The sequence below is a fragment of the Vidua chalybeata genome, chromosome 19 (assembly GCF_026979565.1).
Source record: "Vidua chalybeata isolate OUT-0048 chromosome 19, bVidCha1 merged haplotype, whole genome shotgun sequence".
NCBI lineage: Eukaryota > Metazoa > Chordata > Aves > Passeriformes > Viduidae > Vidua > Vidua chalybeata.
Genome location: NC_071548.1, coordinates 5,294,943 through 5,320,876, shown reverse-complemented (window position 1 = coordinate 5,320,876; position 25,934 = coordinate 5,294,943). Strand labels below are relative to the sequence as shown.

Genomic DNA, 25,934 nt, shown 5'->3' with positions numbered 1-25,934 from the left:
CCAGCTAAATTGAACAAAGGATTAAAGTGTGCTGAGCACCACCACTGTGATTTGCATCTCAGAGTCCCTTCCCACGGGCCCCCTCTGCTCCCAGCCTTTTTTTATTTTGTTTTCTGGCTGTGAGCCAACCAGCATAAGAGCCCTGTTTACAGAAATGATGCCTAGGTTAATATTGCAAAAGACTTCATCAAAGCCTGTAGTTGCTACTGAAGCAGAAGGGTCTGACCGTGGGCCATGAGCTGACTGGGCTGCGGAAAGAGGGGATGAGCCGCAGCCACGCGGCACTGCCTTTCGTTTGACACATTCTGGTCTCAGCCTGAGGTATGAAACTAACTTTCTGTCACCATGGCATATTTGAAATAATGAGCAAAATCAAACTATTATTCATCTCTAAAGCTGGACACAAAACCTCAATGCAGCTGTTGTTTTAGGGAAAGAACACTACTTGAGTGCTAAGTAAATATTGTGCTGTGCAGTGACCTTATGGGCACTTTTTCTGAGCTCATCCAGCTGCCAGAGATTATTATTTTATGCATGTTTATTCATGTGGAGAGGATACAGAATGCTAATGCTATATGTTTCTGTCAGTCTCAGAGAAATCCAAACTGGGATCTCTCAGAAGCAGCTCCAGATCTAGAGAGGCAAAGCACTGGATTCTAATTAATTAATGGCTTTTAAAATGTTTTTTCAACACCAGTACTTTCTACGTAGGTGTAGTTTTCCTGAGAGGTTCACACTGAGCTCTGCCATGACACACAATCTTTATAGGTTTCTATTTTACTTGGCATTTGCAGTTTTTCCTCCTCGTCATGGGGACTGAGTGACCTTAGCAATTGCCAGCAAGGGGACTCCATATGATGAAAGCAGGTGAAAGGGAAAATAAGGGCGGAACTAGGTAAAGCCAATTCATACCTCAGAGGAGGTGTGGTCTTGTCCTCTACCTAGCTGTGGTCACAGTCTTGCGAAATATAAAAAGAGAAGGCAGTGGTTTCTTAAACAATCTGGTGCCAGGATCCTGTAGTGAGAAGGAAGGGAGGTGCTGGAAGAAATGCGGAGCAAGAAGTCAAGAGTGTCAGCTGGGAAAGGTGTGGGACTCACCGGTGCTCTGAGCCTCAGGAACACCGTCAGCTCTTCCCTGAAGGCCTGTTTGCTGGGCTGAGGATTGCATGGTCTCCCTTCCCCAGCAGGCTGGCTTAGAGGAGAACAGAGCTATCATGTCCCAAGGAGAAGCAGCAGGACGCTGCGCTGCCAAGCCCCAGGACCAGGGATGGGCATGGATGGTCCTGCTGGCTGCAGTGGTGCTGCAGGGGCTGACGCTGGGCTTCCCCTGCTGCATTGGTGTCTTCTTCACGGATCTCCAGCACGAGTTCCAGGCCAGCTACAGTGAGACGTCATGGTTCCCGTCCATCATGGTGGCTGTGCTGCACGGAGGAGGTGAGTGATGGCAGGTAATGGTCTCCTCCACATCCTGTCTTGTGCTGTTGGTGGGAAGATGTAATGAGGATACTTTCAGCATTTCATTAAGGCAGGTGGTGGAAGGGACTGGATGTTTGGCAGTACACAGCATTTCCAAGCCACTTGGATCCCACAGTCCAAAGCTAAATGTACACAGATTCCATGCTCCCTTTTGTCACTCTCAGAGTCAGCCAAGACCCTTGGTCAAAGAAGGTGAATCCCTTTCTCAGCCCAGTTTTTCCCAATCACCAAGAGCATAGTTATTTCTCACAGAAGCTCTTTGAATAAGCCAGCACAAAGTGCTGGAGCTCTGGTGCTTTCTTGGTTCATTTTGTCCACGAGAGCACATCTCCTTCCAAGTGCCACATGACAGCTCTGTTCTTTGTGGCTGAAGAGATGCCAAAAGCTGGGCTCCTCAGTGCTGCCAGCTGAGGCAAAGCCTTAAGAGCAGCTCCTTGGGCGGTGGCATGGCGCACACACCTACGCAGGCATCAGGGTGGATGTGAGCAGGGCTGGATCAGTGCAGAATGTGGGTCAGGCAGCACCCTCCAGCTGTAGAGGTGGAAAGAGCATTGTGCTCTGTGGATAGTGGAGTGAATCACTGGTTTTCCCTCAAAAAAAATATGGGAGCAGCACAGGGCAGTGGTCCCAGATTCCACACACAGATGTGGGGATTCTTTTCTCTTTCTGCAGAGAGAAAACCAAATCTCCAGCAGCTCAAGGACTTCCCAATGAGTGGTCTATGCTTTGTGACCCATACAAATCCTGTGCTTATTTGACAAACAGACAACCCAAACCCCACCAGGCAACAAACCCTACCGGGCAACAGTGTTGTCCATGTATCCAAGCTTCTCCCTGTGTTCATTCCTGCTCCCTTCCAATGCTAGTGAAAGTTGATACTACATTATAAAGCAAAAAAACCCCAGAGCCCTGAGTCACGCTGACGTGAAGGCTATGGCAGGTTCAGTCTGTACCATGCAGGATGTGGCTGGCAGCCACCTGCATGGAATTGAGAGTTTGCACCTTAGCAGAAACAGCTGGGTCCAGAATATCAAGATGCAGATGGAAGGAGATATCAAGGCAAGTGACACGGGGAGGAATCACCACTGAGAGACAGCAGAAATAAAGCAGTATCCTCGGGGCTTGGAATTTGGAAGCTGTTGGGCATTCCCAATCCTGCTTTCCAGCCCCTGTGATCCTTCTGTGATTAGTGGGAAGGATCCAACTGGGACCTGCTGGCTCTGGGAAACAGTCTCAGAAGCAGCTTGGTCCCAGCATGTCCAGGAAGGACAACTCTAGCAGTATCCACAAAAATGTCAATTATCCTGTGATTTTTAATGAAGTAATTGTTGTATAGGAGGCTAGAACCACATAAAAGGTAATACAAAGACAGCCAATAGATAGATCCAAAAGTTATAAATTAGATAAGGAAAGAATAACCTTGTGTTGATATTCACAATAGAATTTGTCAGGGCACAGCCAGAGCGTTGTACTTTGCTTGCTAGTTATGTCTCCTGTTGCAGGGTGTTACAGCACAGGAAGGCTTATTCTTTCCCCCAGTAGCAGAAGGCAGCAGTAACAAAAAACAGAAGAAAAAAACCCCAAAATAAACAGAGATCAAAGCTTCCCTCTCAGGCCAAGCACATATAGCTTTTGCTGCAACTTCTGACCTCCTTTGAAGGGGGCCAGGCTTTACTTGATTCAGGTTTTCCAATTACATTTCAGCACTTAAATATTTCTCAAAATTGCATGCTGCTGTCACCAGTATCTCTTAAAGGTGCCACTCTCTTTTCTTCACTTTTATTCTTTTTAATTAAGGGGGAAAAAATTATATGTTGCAAAAATTGGAAGAGGAAGGGAAATGGGCAGAGCAGCCTGTTCTCAGAGCAGCAGCCAGTACTGGGAGAAGGTTCCATGCAGGAGAGCTATGGAAGGAAATGGGGAAGGGCACAGGGCAAACAGTAGCTCACAACTCAGCCAAACATACCCCATTATTGGTGCTACGTTCCTAGGTAAAAGCCATTAATTATTATTTTGTTATAAGATAATTTGAGAGACCTAGAGTCCTGCATCTGTCTGCAAAAGGGGATTTCAGGCTTTTACAGGTTCCTGCTCCTAGATATCCATGCACAAAGAACAGTGTGCATGCAGTGCATGCAGAACAGTGTGCAGTCTGCACTAACTCATACAAATACAGCACTTTTATTGATATTATTCTTGCAAAAGAAAGCACAAAAGCCCCAGGCAAGTGAGAAATAACATTTGAAACCCAGACAACAAGTAACCAGGAACTAATAATGAAAAACCCTTATGGTTTTTAGAGCAAATCTCATTATTTTACAGTGTTCAATTTATGCCTTCTTTGCATAGATCTAGTTTAACAGTAGTACCATCCTTAATGTCTTCAGCAGGAGGAAAAAGAATCCAGTCACATTTGCTGGACACTTTTTCAAAGGCCAGTGAAGTCTGAGGTGAAAATCTCCCAAGCAGATCAAAATACAGACAGCTGCACTCCTAATTTTAATAATGTTCCACTGTTCACTTGACTGTGTGGATTTTATTTCAAACCAGATGTTGATTTAGGTCACAAATATGCCACAGGTTATATTCCCTACACTGACTGACTCCTAATTCTGCAGCTTACAGTCATTTTGCATTTGCTTCCATAACCTTGAGTGTTCAGAATTCGGAAAAAAGTTAATAAAACCCGGTAAACCTTGAGGATCCTCGAGGGAACAGGAAAAGAAACTCTACCTTCAGATTTTCTTCTCCCAGAGCATGCAGAGAGAAGCACCTTCCCACTGGTGGGCTGCAGGTGTGAACTAATCTTTCCCTGCACCAAAATGAATGATATTAAATGTCATAAACAAAAAAGTAATTTATCATAATCTCATGGAATTCACCAGAAGTCCATTTCCAGGGATTTTAATGAAAATCCATCACATCCTACTTGATGGTCAAAATCCCAGCAGATCACAGACTTCACCTCAACCAACAAGCTGGCCAAGCACTTGGGAGGATCACAGAATATATTTTCTCTTCCTGTCTCCCCCACTACATTAAGCTGCCTGGAAAACCTTCAGTGTCTCTAGACTACATCATTTGTTAATTTTAGCAATCCAGCTGGTACAAAATACTTCCTTTCTCCCTAACTGCTTCCCTTTTCCTTCTCTACTTCCAGGGCCCCTCTGCAGCATCCTGGTGAAACGGTTTGGCTGCAGGTTTGCAGTGATGCTGGGTGGGCTGCTCAGTGGGCTGGGAATGGTGTCCAGCTCCTTCTGCAAGTCCATCAGCCAGCTGTACCTCACAGCAGGCCTCATCACTGGTACGTACTAGAGAGCAGGGAATCTCAGCTGCTGTGCTGGAGATGGGAAATGGGAGAGCCCTGACTAAGTGGTCACATTTTTCCACTCATCTGTGAAATAGGAGAACTCAACAGCCTCCCAGCACAGCAGAAATCCTACAGCCACTAGACTTGGCCTCCACACCCCTTTAGCACACACCTCCCCTACTCGAGCTTGCTGGGAAGTGCTTCTTCTCTCTGGAAAAATCTACAGGTCTCCAGAGGGTTAAATGGAGAAAAAGGATGTCTGTTCTTTTTAGTAGCTTCTCAGCCTTTTGTCTTTCAAGAAGGGAGGGTTTTTGTTGTTTTTCCAATCTTGGAACATAATGTGTTGGGATAATGTCCTTCTCAGGTTCCCTGAGCTTTTAATTCACCACTTCCAAACTGGGGGAGAATGGAGACATCTTTTTCTAACAAAAGACCCTGTTGGTTTTGAACAGAAATAACAGATGGGAACTTTTCCTTTCCAAATATTTCTCCTATGTAACTGATGTTCAACTCTTGGTTTTTAATAACACAGAGAAATTAATTCCTTACTCTGGAACCATTCCTGCTGGATCTTGCAAGTTAAGCAGTGGCCACTGCATAGAGAAAAAAATAAGCAACTCCCTGAGCCCTGATGAAAGCATCAGGAGAGCAGCACTGCTCGTTGCATGTGGTATAAAACCCAAGCTTTTAAAGAACAACTCCATAGCAACTTTAGGAATTGCACCGTGTCCCAGAAAAACATCAGTTTAGATCAGTATATTTACTATACCCAAGACAAATTGTTTTATTTACACACAACATCATTTTTCATCCCTGGTGTCGAGTTTCTGAGTATTAATCAATCCCTGGGGGCTGTGTGGCCTGGTGGGTCAGAAATGCTTCAATGGCAGATGAAGTAATCTGTGGGTACACCCTGAATTTGGGCTCTTTTCACCCTTTAAGACAACAAAAAGGGTCATTTATTTTCATCTTTAGGTCTGGGATCATGTTTCAGCTTCCAGGCAGGAGTGACTGTGCTGGGCTACTACTTTGTAAGGTGGCGAACACTGGCCAATGCTGTGGCCTCCACCGGTGTCTCCCTCGGTTTCACACTGTGGCCGTTGCTGTCTCAATACTTGCTGGATGAGATGGGTTGGAGAAACACCTTCCTCATCTTTGGAGGAGTACTACTGAACTGCTGTGTTTGTGGAGCCATCATGAGACCCATTCAGCTGGCATCAGGGTCACTTCCACAATCTGCCAAGCCCAAAGAGCAGCCAGGGAGCAGAGCAGAAGAGGCACAGCTGTCCAATGGAGCATCTCCTCACCACCCCACACTCCAGCAGCACACCAAAAGGACAAAATGCTTCCAGATGCTGCAGAAGTACCTGGCTTTTGACATCTTCTGTCAAAACAAAGGTTACCAGATTTACACTATTGGAGTAACCTGGATGATGATGGGGTTTGCCTTACCCCATGTCTACCTTGTGCCTTATGCTACCCACAATGGGGTGGAGGAACGCAAGGCAGCCCTCCTCATCTCCATCATTGGGTTCATCAACATCTTCATCCGCCCTTTCACTGGGCTCCTCTCAGGACACAGAGTCTTCACAGGAAGACGCATCTACCTGTTCAGCCTGGCCGTGCTTCTCTGTGGGCTCAGCAATTTCATCTGTGTAATTTCAGCTGAGTTCAGTGTGCTCATCCTCTACTGCATCATCCTCAGCATAGCCATGAGTGGTGTTGGGGCACTCACTTTCCAGGTGCTGATGGACGTGGTAGAGATGGACAGGTTCTCCAGTGCTCTAGGGCTCTTCACCATCCTAGAGAGCATCACCCTCCTCATTGGGCTCCCACTCACAGGTGAGAGAGGCTATGAAAGCTGGCTGGGGGAAAGGTGGTGGTTTGGAAACTGGTGACAAGTGTTTGGGAGCATCAAGAAGAGGAATTATGGAGTTTCCAGACCCATGGTGTAGGTGAGTTATGCAAAGGGAGCAGTGTAAAAGGTAGGGTTGGAAAGGAATCATCAGCCTCTGCTGACAGCTGAAAAGTAATTTCTACAGCTGCATCAAAAGCACACTGAAAAAACTACTCACTTGGTAAGTGGTCTGATACATATGGGAGCAATGACAGCTTTTTTCCAGTGGCAAGAGGCTGACAGGAATAACTATGAACTTTTTCACCTTTTTACTAGTTTGCATTGTTTTATCCATGAAGTCTCAGGAAATTGTGAACATCCCATTAAACAAATTATTTGTGTTCACAATTATTACCAGTCCTACATTATTCAAAAGACCCATAGTAAAAGCTTCTGTTCAGTCTTCTTTCCAAGTTCTGGAGCATATTAATTTTTCTCTGGAGACAAGAAAGAGCTAGTTATGACTCTCAGTCCAATAAATTATTCACAGTTCACTCCAAATGCCACTAAGTGACCTGTCCAAGACACACCTGCTCCTGCAGTAAATTCAAAAGACCAACAAACAACAAATGTCAACCCGAGCATGTCAACCTCAGTTCAGGCTTTAGTTCTCTTCTCCAGACAATGAATTGTGGCTGATACCATCTCACAGCATTTATTTAGAAAAAGTACATTTTCATAAGGACGCTGGCATTGCGCCAGTGTCAAACCATGACATTTTTTGGTTCCCTGACCGGGAAATCGAATTCTGGGCAAGATGAAATAAAGATAAGATGAGAGCTGTGAGATAGGATCAAAAGGAATAAGAGCAAAGCATGTATTAGGTTATGGTGCCAATACAGAGGTAGAGGGTTAGTGTAGGTTACTGGTTTATGTATAAGTGTGTTGAATGTAATTTTGATAATAATTTTAGAAATGTGTGTTCTCAGAGGCGAAGGGTGGAGTGTCGTGGTTTGACATGGAAGTGAATTTTTTCCAGGAAGTTGGGTCAAACCAATCAGTGGTCAGGTTTGGATATTGGCACCTGGAGTGACCACTGAAAGTATGGACACGCCTCTGAGAACACAGGGGGTTAAAAGCAAGAACTCCCAGGAGAACTCTCTTTTTTAGTTCCGGTCATCAGAGAGTGCAGACTCCCCCTCTGCCCAGCTTTAGGCTGGGTGGGGGAGGGGAAGCCACGCGGCCTTGTCCAGGCAGGCCGAGGGGGCTGAGGGTCTGGAACCCAGCCAGCTCCTGTGGACAGAAGGATGGAGAGAAGTGGAGATACCTTTGCCCCCCCCCCCAAGAGGGAAAGAGACAGAGAGCCTGGCGGCACCTAGAAATCTGCCAGCAGAGGAGAAAGAGAAGGGGGGGGGAATGCCCAGCGTGGGAGGCAGAACGCCGGATTGAGATATCAGCCATCCAGGGAGTCTGAACTTTTAACCCTTTCCAAGAAATGAGGGCTTTTTAAAAGTATTACTCCTCCTTGATTTGTAGTAGAAGAGAGATAGTCCGGGACCTGAGATGTTAGAAGAAGAAATATTTAGGTGGGAGGAGATGATGAAGTAGCTTTTAGCTAGACTTTTCTTATTAGCCATAGACTGAACCAAAATCTCCTGCAATAGAGACTGCATTTTAGGGGGATGCAGTGGTAACCCAGGGAGACCTGTTTCAGCTTCGAACAGCACAAGAATGGCGAGAAACGAAGAGAGCTGAAGAGGGAATGGTGATACCCTCTGTCTTCAAGAAGAAGATGAGTCCTGTTTTTGGACCCCTCAGCCCCAGGGGAAAATGGGGGGGACTGTAGTCCCAGGATGAGAAACTGAACTGTTATATCTTTAAGTCCGTGGCAAAGCATCCTTAAAGGAGCCCTACGAGCAGTCTGTCCATGCATGGTAGTGAGAGCACTGTGACATAGAATAGAGAGTGTCACACTAGCAGATTTTTTCTTCCGGGCGGTGGCCATGTGTGACAGGGAAACACAGGGTGGCAGCTGTGTTTCCTGGGGGGTCTGTAGTGCAAGAGAGACTTCTCTCTCCCTTGATAGTTTAAGTATAGATTACCTGAAAGGTAGTAATTTGATCAAGAATCCCGGGTGATGTTTCATGGCTGGGTGTTTTTAGAATTAAGAGGAGGAGGGGTGGTTTAAAAGGTCTTCATCCTGGATTTAGTTTATGTGTTTTCTGTATTAGTAGTAGTTTAATAAAGTTTTTTTTCCTTTACTATTAAGCTTAGGCCTGCTCTGCTCTGTTCCTGATACCATCTCACAGCATTTATTTAGAAAAAGTACATTTTCATAAGGACGCTGGCATTGCGCCAGTGTCAAACCATGACACTCAGCAGGAAAATTATGTCTGGTTCGATAATGTGGTGGTAACATGCAGTGTATTTCATGGTACTCCCTGGCATTAGCGTGTCAGTCACTTTTCTCAAAGAGCAAAAAAGGTCCCTTCTTGGTCATCTCTGACAGGAGCAGCAGATGGGCAAAAAAAAGCACAGTAAAAGCAGCTCCATTTCTAATTGTAGTCCTAAAATCTGATACAGAAAAGTACACCATGGACAGAAACATCACCAATCTTGATTGAAAAATACAAGCAAATAAACATTATTCCAGTACTTCCACATTGATAAGCAGCCTATGGAAAGCATCATGTATTTGGCCTAAGTATCACTTTTCCATGTCTAATATTAGTGATAAATTACTCCCTTGATATATCACATTTCAAAATGGTTTATATTGAGGTCACTTAATGTTAGTAATAATCTTGCTGTGCTGTGAATTTCCTTATCCTTCATTAAACAGGATTAGAGACAAATGTTCAGTTTAAAGGCCTTACTATGTAAATTTCTGAACTATTTCTCCATCTAGTTGTTCTATTTTCTGCCCTAGGATCTAATAGGGTTACTCATTTCAAAAGCCACTGAGTGGCAGTGGCACAAGGGTCCTCTGCTGAGCAAACAAAATGAAGCAGCAGGTTGGGGAAAATTACAATTTCATTTCTTTCCTGATTTCTCTGTGTATTGAGAAATACTTTCTAGTATTTCTAGAAGTATCACCTGACTTCTGACTACAAATAAAAAACTAAACAACTACTAGAATCCAAAGAAGATAACTTAACTCATCAGAGAATGCTTCTCTTTTGTATATGGCAGTTTGCTGAATGATTCAGGTTTAACATTCATGTAAATGAATGCCTTTAGTGTGCCTCTTCTCTTTGGCTAAGCTATGACTTCTGTTTCAGGTCTCCTGGTAGACATAACCAGTGATTTCCACTATGTCTTCTACAATTCCAGCTTCTTCCTGATATCAGCTGCATTATTTATGGGGCTCAGCTTCTGTGCTCTGGAAAAAAAAAACAAATTGAGAGACGCTTCCAAAGCACATTTGGACAATCCCTCCAGATACCAATACAGTGAAACGTCAACAGAACCAAAGGCTGAAAGTCAATCCCCTCCAGCAGTTGAGTACATCACAAGCATATGAAAATAAAGAAGGGGGAAAAAGAGTGATACCATGAAGTGGTCTGTACAAAGCAGCACACGGCCCAACACTGATGGCAGATCAGAAAAAAAAACAGTCTGCTTTCCACTACTGTCATCTTTCTTTTGCACTTGCACTCCCACAGGGCCTTGTCAGACTCCAAGACAGTGATCGAGACCACAGGCGCAGCCCAGAATCCAGCACCAGCCAAGGAGATGAAGCACAAAGATATCTGAGCTCTCCTAAAGCAAACCATGGGGTAACAGCCATGGGACCCAGAGCTAGGAGACAAAAGCTGGGACAGTTCAATTGGGTTAAGTCACCACCTTTAAGAAGTCACTGGAATTTCACAAGCACATTCCAGTTGGTAGTGCTGGACAACACATACTAATGGGTAGTTCTTCACAAAGAAATATTGTTGCCTCAACTGAATATGCAATTTTGGTGCACAGGCTTCCTGTTTGCTTCCCATGTTGGGTATGGCAAGACAAACACTTTCCACAGGAAGTGTGTTATTATTTTCCACATCTCTAAATATTATACAAAAGCAGCTGCATGGGTTGTAGAACTCAGACAAATCTCTAGTAAGATCAACTGTTTTCTCCTCTGAAGCATACACAGGAGTTCTTCATGCCAAGGACAGTTTCAAAGCCTCAAAATTCAACTCCAGAGCCTCAAAAAAAACCCCAAAAACAACCCACCGTGCCTTGGAGGGCCTACTTTGTATAACTACTGATATCTCAAGTGCAGTTTAATATATCATAAAAGAGGATTCAGGCTCATGTAAACACATTTCAGCATCAACTGGAACCCATTTTGGGCAGGGAGGGTAATATCAGACCTAAGAATAAGGATATGCATCCTTTTATAGGGCAAAACACAAAGCAACTGTAGTTCCTCTTTGTTTAGATCAATTCAGCTCCTTAGTCTTAGACTTTTGAACCTAATTACACCAGCATTCTCATTATAGAGAGCTTTGTACAAACATAACTTATATTTCTTATTAGCAGAAGCAGAACTTACAAAGAAATCTGTGGGGAAAGCATACTGAAAAAAGCCAGTGTTGCTGACTTTCTATCCATACAGCCTTGACTGTAAGTGGCTTTCTCTGCCATATTCCCAGGATTTAGGCTTGTCTCTGCTCAGACAATGGCTGCAGCAGCATCAGCTCAAGATGCAAACTGTTCATATTCTGTGTCATCCCTGATCCAACAGACATGGATAACAGTTCATGAAGCATGCAGATAAAGATAACCCAACACATCAGAACAATCAAAAAGATGGAAGCACAAAATGGGAGTGAGATGGAAGAAGTAACAGCTTTCAATGGAACTGCAGTGCCTGTCTAAGAACTGTTATAACTCAGCTGCAGTGCTTATCTGGAGAACTGTCCTATCATGTTCCTAGTGACAAACCCACAGCTTTCATTAGAGCTCCCCAGACAAAACAAACAAACCAATTTAAAAAAAAAAAAAAACCCACTTTGGATGAAACCATTCGAAAACTGACTCCAAGGTCTTCAGAGACTACAATGGCTTAACAGGTAGCTTTTACACAAGAAGGGGTGTCAGCCCTTCAAACAGGTTCCTGTTCCCACAGCTCAGTATCTTCTCCAATACTGTCCTGGGATTACAGACCCAGGAGGATTTGCATTTCCTGATCAAACCTATCCTTAAATAAGATAGTTAGGGGGAGACATACATATCTGATCTCTCATCACATGTGTTTATTAACTTATATAATGCTTACATGGTCCATAACTAGGAAGTAAACAGGGACTGGTGCTTCTCAGCTTACCAAAAGAACTTCTGTACATTCTTAGGAAAATGAAGGGGCTTTCTCACAAAAAAAGCAATAAAAAGGGATTAAGTCCCAAATTTCTTCTAGCTATTGCAAATAAACAGCTAAGCAGCTGAACAGGTTGCCATTTTCTCTGTGTGTAATTCTTAAATTTTAAATTCTGTTCACCTTTCTACATTCCCTTTCTGTTTTCTTACAGAAATATGAGGTTATGTGGCCCCAGATCCTCCTACTGCTACAAATGTCCTGGACTAAACAGGCAAGATATGGTGTAAGCTAGAGTCCACCAAAATTTCTGACAGAAAACAAAGGTTAGGTGAAGGAGCAATGGAAGGCACCTCCTGCATGGAGCCAGTTGATCCACCTGTAATGCTTTTGCCTTGGCTGCTTCATAAAAAAGGAAATGTACAGGGCAAAACAAAAAAATCTTCACCAACTGAAGCTGACACAGAGATCAGCTCCTCCTACACCAAGGCAAAGATACCTGTTTTGATCATTTCTTGATTCTGCAACATAATTTAGGATGGAAGGCAAAGGAGAGTGCTTTTCAGAAGTGCTTTTTGATACTCCCAGACTTATCACTGGGGTCACTGGGACTTATTTGCAGGTGCAGAGAGAGGTTTCTGGAAAGAAAAACAACCAATTCACGAACTTGTTATTATAACATTTCTCAAGTTGCTGACTGAAACCTTTCTAATAGAACTTAAGCCTGAAAACAGGGTTGTCTCCTCTGGTTACTTTCCACAGACCCTTTAAAAGTAATCCACAACCCACAGGTTTGAAGCAAATCCTCAGCAGACAAGAAGTAACATTTTATGCTGTGTTTCCACAGGTGACTATGATGTCTTAGCTCCCTTAACAGAGAAAACAATCCCCCTCCTCTCCTTTCCACGGGTCTCCTCTCCCATGTGTGTTTCCAACCCAAGCTGCATTGAGCAGGAGCTTGGCAAAGAATAAAAGGAGAGACCTGAGCATGCTACAGAATAATAAATATTCCCCCTCAGAGGGATTCTACAGGTACAGCAACTCTCAATCCTTAGGAGTCTTGGGGACCAGAAGGAAAATAAAGTGATAAACGTTCCCCTCATTAGTTTAAGGTCAGCCCTTTACACAAAGCAACCACAGCCTCACTGAAGCAGTTCCTTTAACACCTGCAGACAGTAAAACAACCCTGGCTTTTATTTGGGACAAACACTAATAACTCAGCCAGGTTACAAATCTCTGAGAAATAGCAGAGCCACAAAAATTGAGCCATGTCCCCTCTTGCCCCTCCCTGGCCCCCTTTATCATTGAAGATATTCTCACTATTGCAAGATAAGCATTTTGGCTAGAAGCACCTTTCCTCACTGAAATGAAACATTCACATTGGGAAATTCACACTGAAGTATTGCAAGATTATGATCCTTAAAAGCCGAAGATTCTTTGCCAGGGTAATACTTGGGAAAGTTTAATATTAATTATTTATATTTAGTAGCAATAAACACCAAATAAAGGTTACGACAATCTTACACACTCTAAGACACCTCTGAAGTGCAGAATCACTTAATTTAAGAGCTTGTCTTGCTGTTTGCAGACATAGCTAGTAGATATAAGAAAAGAAACAACTACTAGAAATTAAAATTTCCTGAATTCTGGCTTCGGTGTGCTATGGAAGTCACCAGAATAGCCCCTGGAGCTGTGACTACCCTGGCTAGACCAGCCCCTGCTCAGGGAACTGCTCTGGCAAACAGCCAGTGCTTGGAGCACTCAGACCATTAAACTACACAGCCAATATTGGGTGGGTAAATGCAGTTCTTACAAACAGAAGTAATTGCATTTTTCCTTTTCAAACACAGTTCCCCCCCCCCTTATTAGTCAATCCCAGCAGTGCTCTGTTTGTATGGACTAGCTCCCTGTGTTTGCTTTCTCTGCTCCTGCTTTCCCACATTTCTCATTCACCTTCTATTTAATGATAGATGAGGCTTTAAAGTATAGCAACACTTCCACTTATACAGGCACACATTAGAAGAGATTTCTTACTACAGTAGCAAAACATTCTAATATAGACACAGTTTGTAGCACCTTTGCTGATAATTTTCAGATAGATATACTCAAATATGCAGATAAAAATACACTTATATATTTAGACATATACATAAATACATATTGACTTCAGTTGATAATCATGCTAAGAGCTGAAGTTGTTATCATTTAGCCTGGCTTAAACTTTTATACCACGTAGAAATAAATGTTTTGTATCTTCCTACACCATTACAATGTTAAAATATTTAGCATTACTGCATTCAGTGAAGCTTCTTTGCTCATCCTTCTATTTAATGTAGCCATGGGCAGATATTTCAGTGCCCTCAGCTGTGTGGGTTATCAGCCCACCACCCTTGTCACTGGTGCCATGTGGATCAGTCCATGACTAATTAGTTTGATAGGAAAATCAATTGTATTTGAGATAACATAAAAGACAACATATTCTCACGGCCTGTTCCTTGCCTTATCCACAGAAGAACAGCCATGCATGTAATTGCTTCAATAAAAGCAGTACAGATTTCTGCAGAGTCCACTCCCACAGTTTATGATCTATATTAACCTTTACCTTGTGTATTTACACAACATGAACCACAATTGAACCCTCTTGCAGCACGTAAAATTGTGGTGGTTTCACTGAGCTGTGTTACTTCAAAACAAGGGAATTGCTTTGCTCTGTGCCCAAACCTTTGTACAACCAAGATGGAATCACCTGCTGCTCTTTAGTTCACTCCTTAGCTTTGTTTCATTTTTTTTCACAGATAATTTCCCTCACTGTGCACATATTGTGCCCTGTTTTTACCTTTTCTCCCGCAGCTTCATGAATTCCAATCCCGTTATTTAAACTGGAACTGATCCAGGAGCAGCAGTACCACAAGGACAACAGCGTCAGGATGGAATAGCACAACAAACACAGAGATGAAAATTCTTTGATAAGTAATCAGTGAGAAAAGGTTAGCTGCTTTGCAAAACCAAGCGTTTAAACAGCAAAGCTCTTCTATATAATGAGACAGTCAAACACCTCGACACAGGCTCATTTATGCTTATATAAAATATATAATTATCTATGACGTATTGAGAGAGAGAGAGAGAGACGCGGAGCAGTCGCCACATCTCCCCCTGAAAGGCGTGGACCTACCCCCCCCCACCCACAAAATGGCGGCCGCTCCCGCTGCGCCTGAGGAGAGATGGCACCGCCCTGTCCCGCCCACAAAATGGCAGCGTGCGGGTTTCTCCCGCTGCGCTGAGGCGGCCAGTTTGGGGTCGTCTCCATTCCTCGGTACACCTGGTCCCTGAGCCGACGCTGTCGGGGGGAACAGGCAGCCCGGTGCGGTGTCCCCCGATGGAACTGGGTCGGTTGGAGTACCTGCAGGCGCTCGTCACCGAGTTCCAGGTGACGGACAGCACAGGTAACAAATGCCGCTGCTCGCTCACCCTCTCCGTGTCGAGCGTTTCCTCACACACCCGACCCTTTTCCCTTGCAGAGGCCAAGGAGCAGGTGCTGGCGAACCTGGCCAACTTCGCCTACGATCCTAGCAACTATGAGTATCTCCGGCAGCTCCAGGTGCTGGACCTGTTCCTCGATATGCTTACCGAGGACAACGAGACCCTCGTGGAGTTTGCCATGGGTAAGGGCTGCCCCGAGCACCCTTAGCTGTCACCTGAGGGGGGACACCGGGCCCCGCGCTCGGTTTGATCGTTAACCGCCCCAAATTCACACAGGGCTCCAAAAAACAAACCCACACTGTGCTGATATAGCCTTGTTTAGTGCAGAATAGGAGAGAAGTCAGAGGCAGGTGTGTCTTCCAAGTCCTTACAGAGCTTAATGAAGACACTATCTGGAAAGGATTTTGGGTTTTTTTCCCTAAACACTACGTGATGAACTTTTTACTGAAATCTCTCCTGTAGAGAAGCAGTCGTTAATACATAGATTTTGCTAGGTACATTGTACAGATCCATGTAACCATTCTGATATTGGCAACTGGTCTTCTAGAATACTTACTTCACAGTTTTAATAAATCTTTTGAGAAACTGCCTTACCACGATTTTTCATGGTCTGAACATAAGCTAAAAGGCTAGATGCTGTGAGTGGTTCTGTGAGATGATACTAAATGGATTTGATTTTTAAGGTTTGTGTCTGCATCTCAAAGTTTCAAGTTTCAAACATTCTGTGCTTCTTGACTACTAACTCTGTTACCTCCATTCTCTGGCTTTCTATAGCACCTGCAATAAACTGCTGGCTTGTGTCTTCCATTAGGGATGAGTGAGCATTCCTGGAATCATTGTATGGAAGCAGTTATGTGCAGCAGTAACAGTGCCCTCTAATGACACGCAGGAGGAGCGTGCTGGTGGAATATCATTGGAAACAATCAAAAACACATGGCCTAGGGAATTGTTAAGAATTTTCCATCCATACAGAAGATCTGGATGATAGAAACAGGATGACCTGTGAATTTGCATCACCTCAGACACTTTCCTCTTGCCGTTCCAGGTGGTCTTTGCAACCTGTGCTTGGATAAAACAAACAAAGAGTACATCCTGGAGGCCAGTGGGGTGGAGCCCATCATCAACTGCCTGTCCAGCTCCAACGAGGAGACCGTGGTGTCAGCTGTGACCACACTGATGTTCCTGACGACACCACGGTCGCGCGCACAGACCACGGCGCTGCCTGTGGTGGAATGCATGCTCCGCTTCTCGCTCTCGGCCAACACACGCCTCAGTAACCTGGCATCCATCTTCCTGCAGGATTACTGCAGCCCTCCACAGGTGGAGGAGGCCAGGAACCTCAGCAAGCACACGGCAGTGGGCATTCCTCTGCCCAAGGACTGAGCAGGGCTGTGGAGAGGGGAACCTCCTGCTGTTTCTCACTTTCTGCTCAGCAGGTCAAGAGCAGCATTAAAGAGAGGAGTTGGTCCCATCAGTGCTGGTGTTTAGTTAACAAACAGGATGGAACAGCACTAACACAGCAGCTGGGCCAAGCACACAGCTAAGCCTGCAAATATTTAAAATAAAGCAGGTCATTGCTGCACATTGGAAAGTGCTTTGCCAAGTGCAGCTCAGCACCCAGCTTGCACAAATAACCCTTCCCAGTAATGAGGGGTGTTCTGCTCAGGTTGTTGAGCAGAATTATATCCACTCTTGTTCCTGGCTGATTGTGCTACACCTCTCCCCTTCAGTATCCGTGACAAGTGACGCTAAGTGTCAACTCAAGTCACTGAAATGTCACAGAAAGGTATTCCTCCTGCAGAGAAAGGAATTTCCCTGCCCTGGCAGTTCACAATCTCTCCATCCCTGTGGCACTAGTTATGCCATCCTCTAGTCATGGCACAGGCAGCCAACTAGGGAATCACTACATAGGGCAGGCTGTAGCTGCCCTATAAATGAAGAAGTGGTAAGTTTGTCTTTATTACCACTGGTGAGAAAGGTGAAGTAAAAATAAAAAATGGGGCTCACGTGAGGCTCATGAGAACAGCTCTCTTGTAAAAGCTTCTGTTAATAAAACATTAAATGCTGTGTAATCAGTTCTGTGTGAGCTCATGAATATTTTTCTCCAACACTTGCAGCCTTTGCCCACTCTTACTCAAGCACACAGGCCAAGAAATTGAAGCCAGCCTAGTCTCTTTTCATTATCAGCCATGAGGCAAGAGAAAACCCAATAACCAGATGGCTAAATACATAAAATTTAAAAGGTTTGACTGTTGAGCCCAGTGCTTCCTGACAGACACCTACACTGGATCTGCTCACATTTGAGAGCCTTCCTCTTTTTCTCTCCCCTCTGGCCCCAGACAGCACAAACCAAACAGGAGTGAGGTTAAACACACACAAAAATCCAACCACAAATAACCTTGTGCTTGTAGTTTATAGTTTCTCTTCTCCAACAGCAAACATCCAAAATGCTACAGAGATTAACAGTGCAGAGCAATCTTCCAGAAACCCAGAGCACTGTGTCTGACAGGAGCAGCTCATTTCTTCTGTGGCTGATCCCTGCAGTGACAGTGCCTCCTGGGCATGGTAGGGGGTGGGCTGGTTGTTTCCCAGCAGTGGGAAGAGCACAGCATCCCCTTCCTAGACTACTGCCTGCGCTTGCTTTCTAGGATGGCCTTCCAGTCGTCAGCCCAGGAGCACAGGCGCCGGCGTGAGGCCGGCAGCTGGACGTGCCTGTTGTGGCAGCAGGTGAACAGGATGTGCTCCCAGCTCGGGTTCGGCTCCACACCTGTGGGAAGGGGGGAAAAGCTGGAATCAGCTGTGGGGTGGCTCCCCAGCCAGCAGCTAACCATGGAAAAGCTGTTCAAACCTTGAATGATGTCCTTGTCATCAAACAGCAGGTCAGCAGCCACCACAGTCTTGTCTCGGGTCAGAATAATCCGCTCCACAAGCTCGGGTCCCAAGTGTTTCTCTACCCACTTATACTGCAGAGACAAGGAATAGGAGAAAATTCTGCTGTGCTCTCAGTTTGCACATCACTCCTGTCAGACCAGCCCTAATGGAGCAATTTCTTTCTTCTGTAAACCTTCATCTGTGTCTAGGAATACCCACATGGAGACTGGCTGCAGCCCAGGATGCTGATTAAACCTGTTTGTGTGACAGCCTTCACTCAGCACTGCCCTGGCTGTTGGGTTTGTGAGAAGCACTGTCTGCTTGCCCAGAGCACATGGGTTGTACCCATCTAAGTCATTCCAGTGATCAAAGTCCCCCGCTTCCATTCTTGTACCACAGGCAAAAAGGATTTATTCCAACTCTACAGCCTCCTCAACACAGCACTGACCTCTTTTGGGACATCTCAGGCTCCAGATTTAGACTGAAGTAGGTTTTGTTGGTTGGTGGTTCTCCAGAGTAGAATCCCCTGGGTATACCCCATCCCTGTGGGTAACACTACAGCAGTTCCTTTGCTGTCACCTGCTGACACAGCTGGTCCTGATTTATTAAGGAAATATGGATATTGATCTAGTGCCGATATCCAACTGTGACAGACAAAAACTCTCTAACAGTTTAAAGTTAGAAAGTGTATGTTTATTGCGACACTGGGCAGCCTGCGGGATAGCTCCCTAATACACACCGCGCCTTTCAGATGACTACAAAGTCCTTTTATCCATACAAGTCTTGAATACCCAAAATACAAATACATATTCATAATTTTGGTACATCCCATTCCTCGCTTCATAAGCTAATAATTTCAAAAGCTATTAAGTATGCGTAGTTTGTTCCTTGAAATGGGTCAATGGTCCCTTTCATGGGGAGGGGTCCCAAAATGAGGAAGTAAATGAAGTCTTCCTCATTCTGACCTTTCTACCTTTTCAATGCAAATATGACAAATGAACTCTTGGTAGAACTCCCATTCCCTGTCTTCAATTGGTTTCAGAACAGAGGAGGCCCACAATTGTCTTATGTTCCTAAAAGCTATTTGTCAGTTTCTATATTCTTCATTACAAACCCAGCTAACTAAACATTGTGTTGACAAGCAATCAATTATTAGTTAACTACTAACTCTTAACTTCATCAAGGCCTACTCATTTATTTTAATTAACTCTAGTAAGGCTTATCTCTAACTAAAATCTTAGCTCCTCTAAAATCTCTAAATCCCTTAAAGTTTATGTTTCAGTCCCAGCCCAGCTCCAAGAGCCCAGGGCTCACGTGCTCCACAGTAATTCTGGCACCATGTGGCACTTGGAGATTCCCTGTCCTGAGTTACTGCTCTGTGTGTGAGAATCTAGCCCTCAGACAGGGACTGAGGGAAGCCTGGCAGTGTTGTGTTGCACCAAGTGGTTTGTTCCACATCGCCCCTCTCCCCCCCAAGCCTTGTGGTGCTGGTCTTTGCCCGGGTTACTTCCTCCCCCCGCCCCTCCCATCACTTGTAGCCCATTGGCTGTGGTCCCTCGCCGCCGCCTCCTTCCCCCCCGGGTTTAAAATCTCCCGCGGCGACACCCTCGACCTCTTTTCTCCTCTTTGCCTCCCTTGGACTTCCCTGGACTGGTTCCACAATAAAGTGGAACTGTCGTCCAGAGAGGAAAGCGCATCTCCAGTCTTTTACTTTTGTCCTTGTGAGATTGAGAGGGGCCAGGGATCCAGAGCTAGCCGGATCGGACCCCGAAGGCCCCGGGATCAATCTTACAGAGCAGCTACTGTCTTTAAAAAGGAGCAGCTCCAGCTCGGGTAGTATGAAACAGCAAGGCCTTGCAAAAGCAACATTAAACCAAATAAAAACAATTCTTTCCCACCTTTTCCACAATGCAGTGCTCGTATTTCCGGAGAGGGCTTGTGCAAATGAAGACTTCAGTACTGAAAAGAAACAGCCTTTGTTAGCAGTCAGGGGAAAGTGTGTTAGATCCTGGAAAAGGGCTACAGGATGCAAAGTGTCCTTACTCCTGCATGTGGAGCATCTCCTGCACAGCTTCCAGGGCTCCTGGAATTGGATCCAAGTCTAGGAAGAAGCCAGGCGACTCATAGACACTGGCTACCTTGGCCTGCAGGAGACAGAGGACAATGAGCAGTGGCTGTGCTCTGTTGCAGCATTCTCCAGTCACCCCCTGTGTAACAGCCTGGTGCTTCCCCCCAGGAGTGAATTATAAAATTTCTCACCATTGCGTTCTGGGAAAGGTCCAGCTTGGCACACAAGAAGGAGAAGTCACTTTCTGGTGGCTCATGAGGAGGCAGAGCTGCTCCTGGCCTGGCTTTGCTCCCACAACCAGCCCTAACCCACTGGAGTGCCTGGGGGGTCTGAGGGAGGCAGAGCTCCCACCCCACCCCTTCCCAGCAGGTGTCTTTCAGCTGACTCTGGTGAAAACCAAAGGAACAAACTGGAGGCTTCTCCTCCTCTGTCACATTTGGCTGAGATTAGCTGAGGGCTCAGGAGTTCACTGGGGATGGGTGGGCAGACGCAGGCACTGCCCATCAGCCTCCTTTTCCTTCAGAGCAAACAGGGTACAGAGGTGACTGTGCCAACGGCCAGGCCAGCACAGCCACACCTGGGGGGAATCCCTTCAGCAAGAGGGAAGGATGAGGATGAGAGTGCTGGGAAAGCTCCATGTCTTTGCTGCTTTTTGATTTTAAACCACCCACTTCAAATATTGTTGAAGGAGTAGGCAGTCTTGGCTCCAGCCTGGATGGAGCTGTTCCCCTGAGGTCATGGGCTAGTGCAAAGTCTGCTCCAAAGAGTCTGAGACTTCAGCAGGAAGTTCAGAGGTGATGCCTGTGCTTCCCCAAGAATGTTTGGTTCTGTGAGAGGTGATCTGTGCACCCCATGAACCCCATCTGGGCTTGGTTTGAGGGTGCTGTGGGACACTGCTCCCCTCACCTGGCTCAGAACTGGGCTGAGCTCTGAGATTAAGGGCTTTATCCCTTTTGTGTTTGTACTTATGTAAACCCACCTTCCATACAGGCAGATGGGATGCCACACCAACCAGAGAGGAAATTAATGATAAGCAAGTGGTGAAGGAGGTTAGCTCGAAAGGTAGAATCATTTTTAAGTGAGTGTAAATAGAAAAGAAACAAGATTTCTGGAGGAGCAATGTTGTCCCATGTTAATGTAGCCAAAAATGGGACAAAAAGGTATTTAATATGATACAGTATAGTGGCATCTTTAATCTCTGAAAGGAAGAGAAATATTTCCAAGGCAATTTCCAGGTAGGACTGTCCTTCCAGTCCTTTTTCTTCTTAATTTACTGGTAAGACATTTTCACGCCTTTTATTATTAGGAAATTTACTGGTTTGAATTCAGCTCTGGTTAGTTAATTTTAAGAATTGCTCCCTGGTGGCCTGTGTTAAATGAGTGTTTCACAGTAGGTCACAGCTGATGGGTTTTCCCCTTCCTTATCCCACAACCCGTCATGGCAAAGGACCCACAGCAGCACCGAGGGCTGAGGCCCCTTCCAGGCCTAAGTTTCACCTTCAGACAGAGAGGTTAAGCTTCCAATATCTCTTTACCCAAATTAACTACCTTGGGGTCACATAGTGAACTTCAGAGGTGTCAAAGCAGCATTTTTCCATAAGCATCAAGGTCATACATTCCCATGCCACTGAACAGTTTGGAAAACTTAATTCTTCTTTAGTATTCTTCAAAGGCAGGCTGCAGCCTTTGCTTAGAAGAGTCCAGCTCTTTAGAGTCCAGCTGAAGGTGTGCTTGCTCTATATCACCAGTGGAACATCAACAAAAACCCATTTCAATTAAGCAGCAGTTATGAAGAGTCAGCATTAAACCAGACTCCCAGATCCTGAAGCTCACTCAGTTATCACCACCTACAAATACTCATAAATCAACAGCCAGAAAGTTGGAAGCACTGCCTGCTTTCACACACAGATCAGAAGAGGTGAAGGAGCCTGTCTAGGTTCAGACATGGCAATCACATCTGTTTCCATGCAAAGCCTCCCTGATCCCAGCAACAATTCCCTGGAGCTCTTCCCAAGGAGACTGAATTACAGATCTGGGGCTCATGTCTGAAAGCTTTTTTATCCTACAGCAAGACACCAGAAACTGGCAAGTTTCCACCACATCACAAAAAAGTCTGGCTTTGTTAGAGAAAGAAATTTGATTTGATGACTCTTGGAACCAGAAGCCATTTCCTCTCATAAAAAAGTGACTAGAAAAAGAAAGTAAAACTATTTTCTTTCCACATATTCATGCCACCAATGCTGAATGTTTCCTTTTAACTTCCGTTAGTAAGATGATAATTTGGATACAGAACTGGAGGGACTACATCTGTCCCTATGCTCTTGCATTTGCAGGACTTCAAAGTAATTCTTGAAATTTTTATCACTGGTGGGGATGTTGAATCCTTTTATTGAAACTGCCTGGGGCCAGGAAACATGGGGATAAATCCCCACCAACAAAATGGCCACACACACAGGAGGGCAGGTAGGCAAGTGCAGTGAAAAAATCTTCAACAAAATAAAATTGATTAGAAGTCCTTCTAAATAAAATGGATTTACAGTGGGAAAATAATGATCAACTTGCAATCAAAGCAGAAACAAAAACAAAGTAATGGCTAAAGTTTCAAGGGGCAGCTGCTCAGCACCAACTAAGCATGAACACCACTCAGGAAGAGGTGATGCATAAATCATCACCACAGCACTTCCCAGGCTCTGCCACGAGGATATCCCACACCCTGGAAGTTCATGGACAGACACAGCTGACACCTGCCACAAAGAGCCTGGTGTCCAGCTGACCCTCTGGTGCCCAGCTGACCCCCTCCTTTCAGCACTGACAAACTGCAGGCTCAGTTTCCCTGCATGGACACACAAACTGCCCTGTGCAGGCTGCTGGTTCCTGCCAAAGCTTTCCCTGCAGCTAGAGCCAAGGAGAGACTTTCCACAGGGATTTTCCTGTCCCACAGACACTCTATAGAGCCATAGCAGAACAAACAAGGACTCTGTTTTTAAACTAATGGATGGCATTTCCATAAAACCCAAAGGAGCCTCAGATCTTTAAAACTGTAACATTATTGTTCTGCCAAACATACCTAAACCAGCCCAAAGCTCCAGAGACTACTGAAGGAGACAGATACACAGCACAGCTCCATAAAGCTTATTTCCTTAGAAAGTCACACTAGAACAGCAAGATAAGAGCTTTCTGCCACTGCTGGTGTGCTGGGATCCAAACCAGTTATCTGGTTATTTCACTGCCACACCTAAGGTCTGGGGAGGAACAGGATGAGCATGAACCAAATTAGGGAATGAGGATTCCAGAAATAGAACAAAGGGCAATTTTTCTCATAGATCAGATTGTAGACCTTTCAAAAAAGAAAAAAAAAAAAAAAAAAAAAAAAAAAAAAAAAAAACCACAACAAAAAAACCTCATGACCCCTTGAATTACCTGCAACTTTTTTTTTTTTTTTGTTCATGGGATTTGTTTAAAGAATACTCCTTTAAACAAAAAATCACGTTTGTTTATGCAATGTAATAGCCAAATTTATGTCTACTGACTATATTTACAGGTTTCTGCTTCCAGAAACTTTTGACCATCAATAGCCATTAATCTGAACTCCAGCAGTTGAAGCCTGTGGAAATGCTGACTGAATCCAGCACTCCTGTCCCTTACTCTGATGCAGGAGCCTTTACCTCACTATGGAACAGGAGTGAAATGAATGTGAATTGTTATTTCTTAGCAGTAAAAAACTCCCAGGCCCAGTACAGGATCTTAAAATGAGCAATGAACTTCTCAAGCAAAGTGTTCAGCACAGCGTGGATCAGCAGTTTCCTTACAGAGTCCTGTAAGGAACTCGACTGTCCTGTGGTGACCATAAGGGTGAAGTCTGGATTCACAGTATTTCTAATTTTGTGTTTCATGCAGCCTTAATTTGTGTATTGATAATCAGTGACTTCTTCCAGGATAGCCAGCCCTTTACAGAGGGATGTGTGGGTGAGAATTCTGCCATCAAACCATTCACTGAACCATCTTCTTCTTTTACCTACTCATGTTCTTGCTCTTGCTTTGCAGCAGAATAATAACTTACTCAAAGCTCCCTGAGCACTCTGCACGTGCTCACATAGCTCTACAGCAGGACAAGAACTATGTATGTTCCATCTGAGTTTGTACAGAATGAAATCCTGTATCCATATTCCCTCTGCATGCCCTGACAAGCCAAATGCACAGCAGGTAAGAGACCAGGAACAGCAGGAGAAAGCTAGTGAAACACCCTCTGTTCATGCAAAATGCTGCCATTTTTAATGTTTGCTCATGTCTGAATGAGTAACAGAGAGGTCTGCAAGACAAAATTACAAATACTGTAAAGACTTTACCCTTCCTTCTGGTCACCACAGGACAGTTGAAGACTCCAAGGAAATGGAACAGATGCTGATCAAGGCTGTGCTTAACATTTTCCCTAGAAGTTAATTGCCCATTTTAAGATCATGTACTGAGCCTGGGGGTTTTTTACTGCTAAGAAATGACAATTTCATTTCCCTCCTGTCCTATAGAGAAGTACAGGCTCCTGCCACTGGCTGATAAGACAGGAATATGAATCCAGTCAGCATTTCCACAGGCTCCAAACTGCCAGATTTCTGATCGATGACTATTGATGGTCAAAAGTTCCTGGAAGCAGAAACCTGTAAATATTGTCAGTAAGCATGAATTTGGTTATCTTACAAACATGAACTTATTGTTTGAATATTCTTTGAACGAACCCCATCTATATACATGGACCAAAACAAAACAAAACAAAACAAAACAAAAAAACAAAACCAAAACCAAAACCAAAAAAAAAACCAACCCTACAGGTAATTTAAGGGGTTTTTAAAAAACACTGGTCCCATGCTGAGCTTTGCACAGCCCGGCGGGCAGGGAGAGGTTTCCCAGCGGGGTGGGGAGGGTGTGTTGGCCCCGCAGCCGCACTCACCGCCAGGTCCTCCCGCAGGCTGCGGTACTGCTCCCGCACCGAGAAGCCCCTGCGCTCCGCCAGCTCCACGCGCGGCTCCGCCGGGAAGCGGGCGCGGAATTCCCGCAGCACCGCGCCCTCGAAGTCGGCCAGGACCCCGTCCATGTCCAGCAGCACCCGCAGCGGCGCAGCCGCGCTGCCCATCCCGATCCCAGATCCCGGCTCGCCGCTCCCAGCACACGCGGCCGCAGCGCCCCCGGCTCCGGCACACGCGAGGACGCTCATACATATGCATCAACTATGAATATGCATATTAGGGCGGGGCGGAGCGCCTCGAGGGAACAGGGCTGGGCTCCAGCCGGAATAGAGCAAAAGCCCACAAAAGCCGCCCCCCCACCACCCCTCGGGACCCCGCAGTGGCCGGGCCGCGGCTGCCAGGTCCCCGCCCCGAGGAGAAAGAAGCACAGTGGAGCCTCAGCAGCCATCAAGGAGCATTAACAAGTTCCCCTGGGCATAAGGATTGCAAAGGAAATATTAATTTATGGGTTATTCCCCATGCTCTCTATGCAGTCGGTGCAGGGCATGGTGCACATCAGCTACAGGGAACCCACCCGGATGGAGGACCGGAGGAACATGTCAGAGCAAATCCAGTTCGGTAGGTTCAGC

At 45.3% G+C, this 25,934-nt stretch overlaps 3 protein-coding genes and 2 long non-coding RNA genes across 6 annotated transcripts; 2 read left to right on the top strand and 3 right to left on the bottom strand.

Moving 5' to 3' along the window:
* The first annotated feature begins 223 nt into the window (after window positions 1-223).
* Window positions 224-12,056, top strand: SLC16A5 (solute carrier family 16 member 5). Of its 2 annotated transcripts, none has more exons than XM_053960731.1 (4): window positions 224-321; window positions 1,185-1,434; window positions 4,637-4,780; window positions 5,762-9,893. In XM_053960731.1, the coding sequence occupies exons 2-4, from the start codon at window positions 1,215-1,217 to the stop codon at window positions 6,682-6,684; spliced, it is 1,287 nt and encodes a 428-aa protein (XP_053816706.1). In that variant the 5' UTR covers window positions 224-321; window positions 1,185-1,214; the 3' UTR covers window positions 6,685-9,893. The 2 variants fall into 2 exon arrangements, with proteins under 2 accessions (XP_053816706.1, XP_053816707.1); XM_053960732.1 differs by lacking the exon at window positions 224-321 and adding an exon at window positions 9,905-12,056 and having other exon boundaries at window positions 1,008-1,434; window positions 5,762-6,628.
* Window positions 760-1,182, bottom strand: LOC128797832 (uncharacterized). The gene is made up of 2 exons (XR_008434243.1): window positions 1,099-1,182; window positions 760-1,015 (listed from the first exon to the last, which is right to left on the bottom strand). It is a non-coding gene; the product is annotated as an uncharacterized LOC128797832 (long non-coding RNA).
* LOC128797831 (uncharacterized) lies at window positions 9,841-15,645 on the bottom strand. The gene is made up of 3 exons (XR_008434242.1): window positions 15,556-15,645; window positions 14,765-14,813; window positions 9,841-10,005 (listed from the first exon to the last, which is right to left on the bottom strand). It is a non-coding gene; the product is annotated as an uncharacterized LOC128797831 (long non-coding RNA).
* On the top strand, window positions 15,135-17,483 carry ARMC7 (armadillo repeat containing 7). The gene is made up of 3 exons (XM_053960734.1): window positions 15,135-15,371; window positions 15,447-15,590; window positions 16,454-17,483. Exons 1-3 carry the CDS (start codon window positions 15,305-15,307, stop codon window positions 16,789-16,791), a joined length of 549 nt encoding a protein of 182 aa, XP_053816709.1. The 5' UTR covers window positions 15,135-15,304; the 3' UTR covers window positions 16,792-17,483.
* Window positions 17,484-17,802: 319 nt separating this feature from the next.
* Window positions 17,803-25,559, bottom strand: NT5C (5', 3'-nucleotidase, cytosolic). The gene is made up of 5 exons (XM_053960291.1): window positions 25,290-25,559; window positions 20,323-20,423; window positions 20,178-20,238; window positions 18,257-18,371; window positions 17,803-18,175 (listed from the first exon to the last, which is right to left on the bottom strand). Exons 1-5 carry the CDS (start codon window positions 25,551-25,553, stop codon window positions 18,033-18,035), a joined length of 684 nt encoding a protein of 227 aa, XP_053816266.1. The 5' UTR covers window positions 25,554-25,559; the 3' UTR covers window positions 17,803-18,032.
* Window positions 25,560-25,934: the final 375 nt, after the last annotated feature.

Excerpts from the sequence above, each read along its gene's own strand:
- SLC16A5 (XM_053960732.1), top strand. The coding sequence starts at position 1,167 with ATGGTCTCCCTTCCCCAGCAGGCTGGCTTAGAGGAGAACAGAGCTATC. Across the intron at positions 4,781-5,761 it reads CACAGCAGGCCTCATCACTG|GTCTGGGATCATGTTTCAGC; the intron begins GTACGTACTAGA and ends TTTCATCTTTAG. Across the intron at positions 6,629-9,904 it reads CATTGGGCTCCCACTCACAG|GTCTCCTGGTAGACATAACC; the intron begins GTGAGAGAGGCT and ends CTTCTGTTTCAG.
- ARMC7 (XM_053960734.1), top strand. The coding sequence starts at position 15,305 with ATGGAACTGGGTCGGTTGGAGTACCTGCAGGCGCTCGTCACCGAGTTC. Across the intron at positions 15,372-15,446 it reads CCAGGTGACGGACAGCACAG|AGGCCAAGGAGCAGGTGCTG; the intron begins GTAACAAATGCC and ends TTTCCCTTGCAG. Across the intron at positions 15,591-16,453 it reads CCTCGTGGAGTTTGCCATGG|GTGGTCTTTGCAACCTGTGC; the intron begins GTAAGGGCTGCC and ends TTGCCGTTCCAG.
- NT5C (XM_053960291.1), bottom strand. The coding sequence starts at position 25,553 with ATGAGCGTCCTCGCGTGTGCCGGAGCCGGGGGCGCTGCGGCCGCGTGT. Across the intron at positions 20,239-20,322 it reads GAGATGCTCCACATGCAGGA|TACTGAAGTCTTCATTTGCA; the intron begins GTAAGGACACTT and ends GTTTCTTTTCAG. Across the intron at positions 18,176-18,256 it reads TGACAAGGACATCATTCAAG|GTGTGGAGCCGAACCCGAGC; the intron begins GTTTGAACAGCT and ends CCCTTCCCACAG.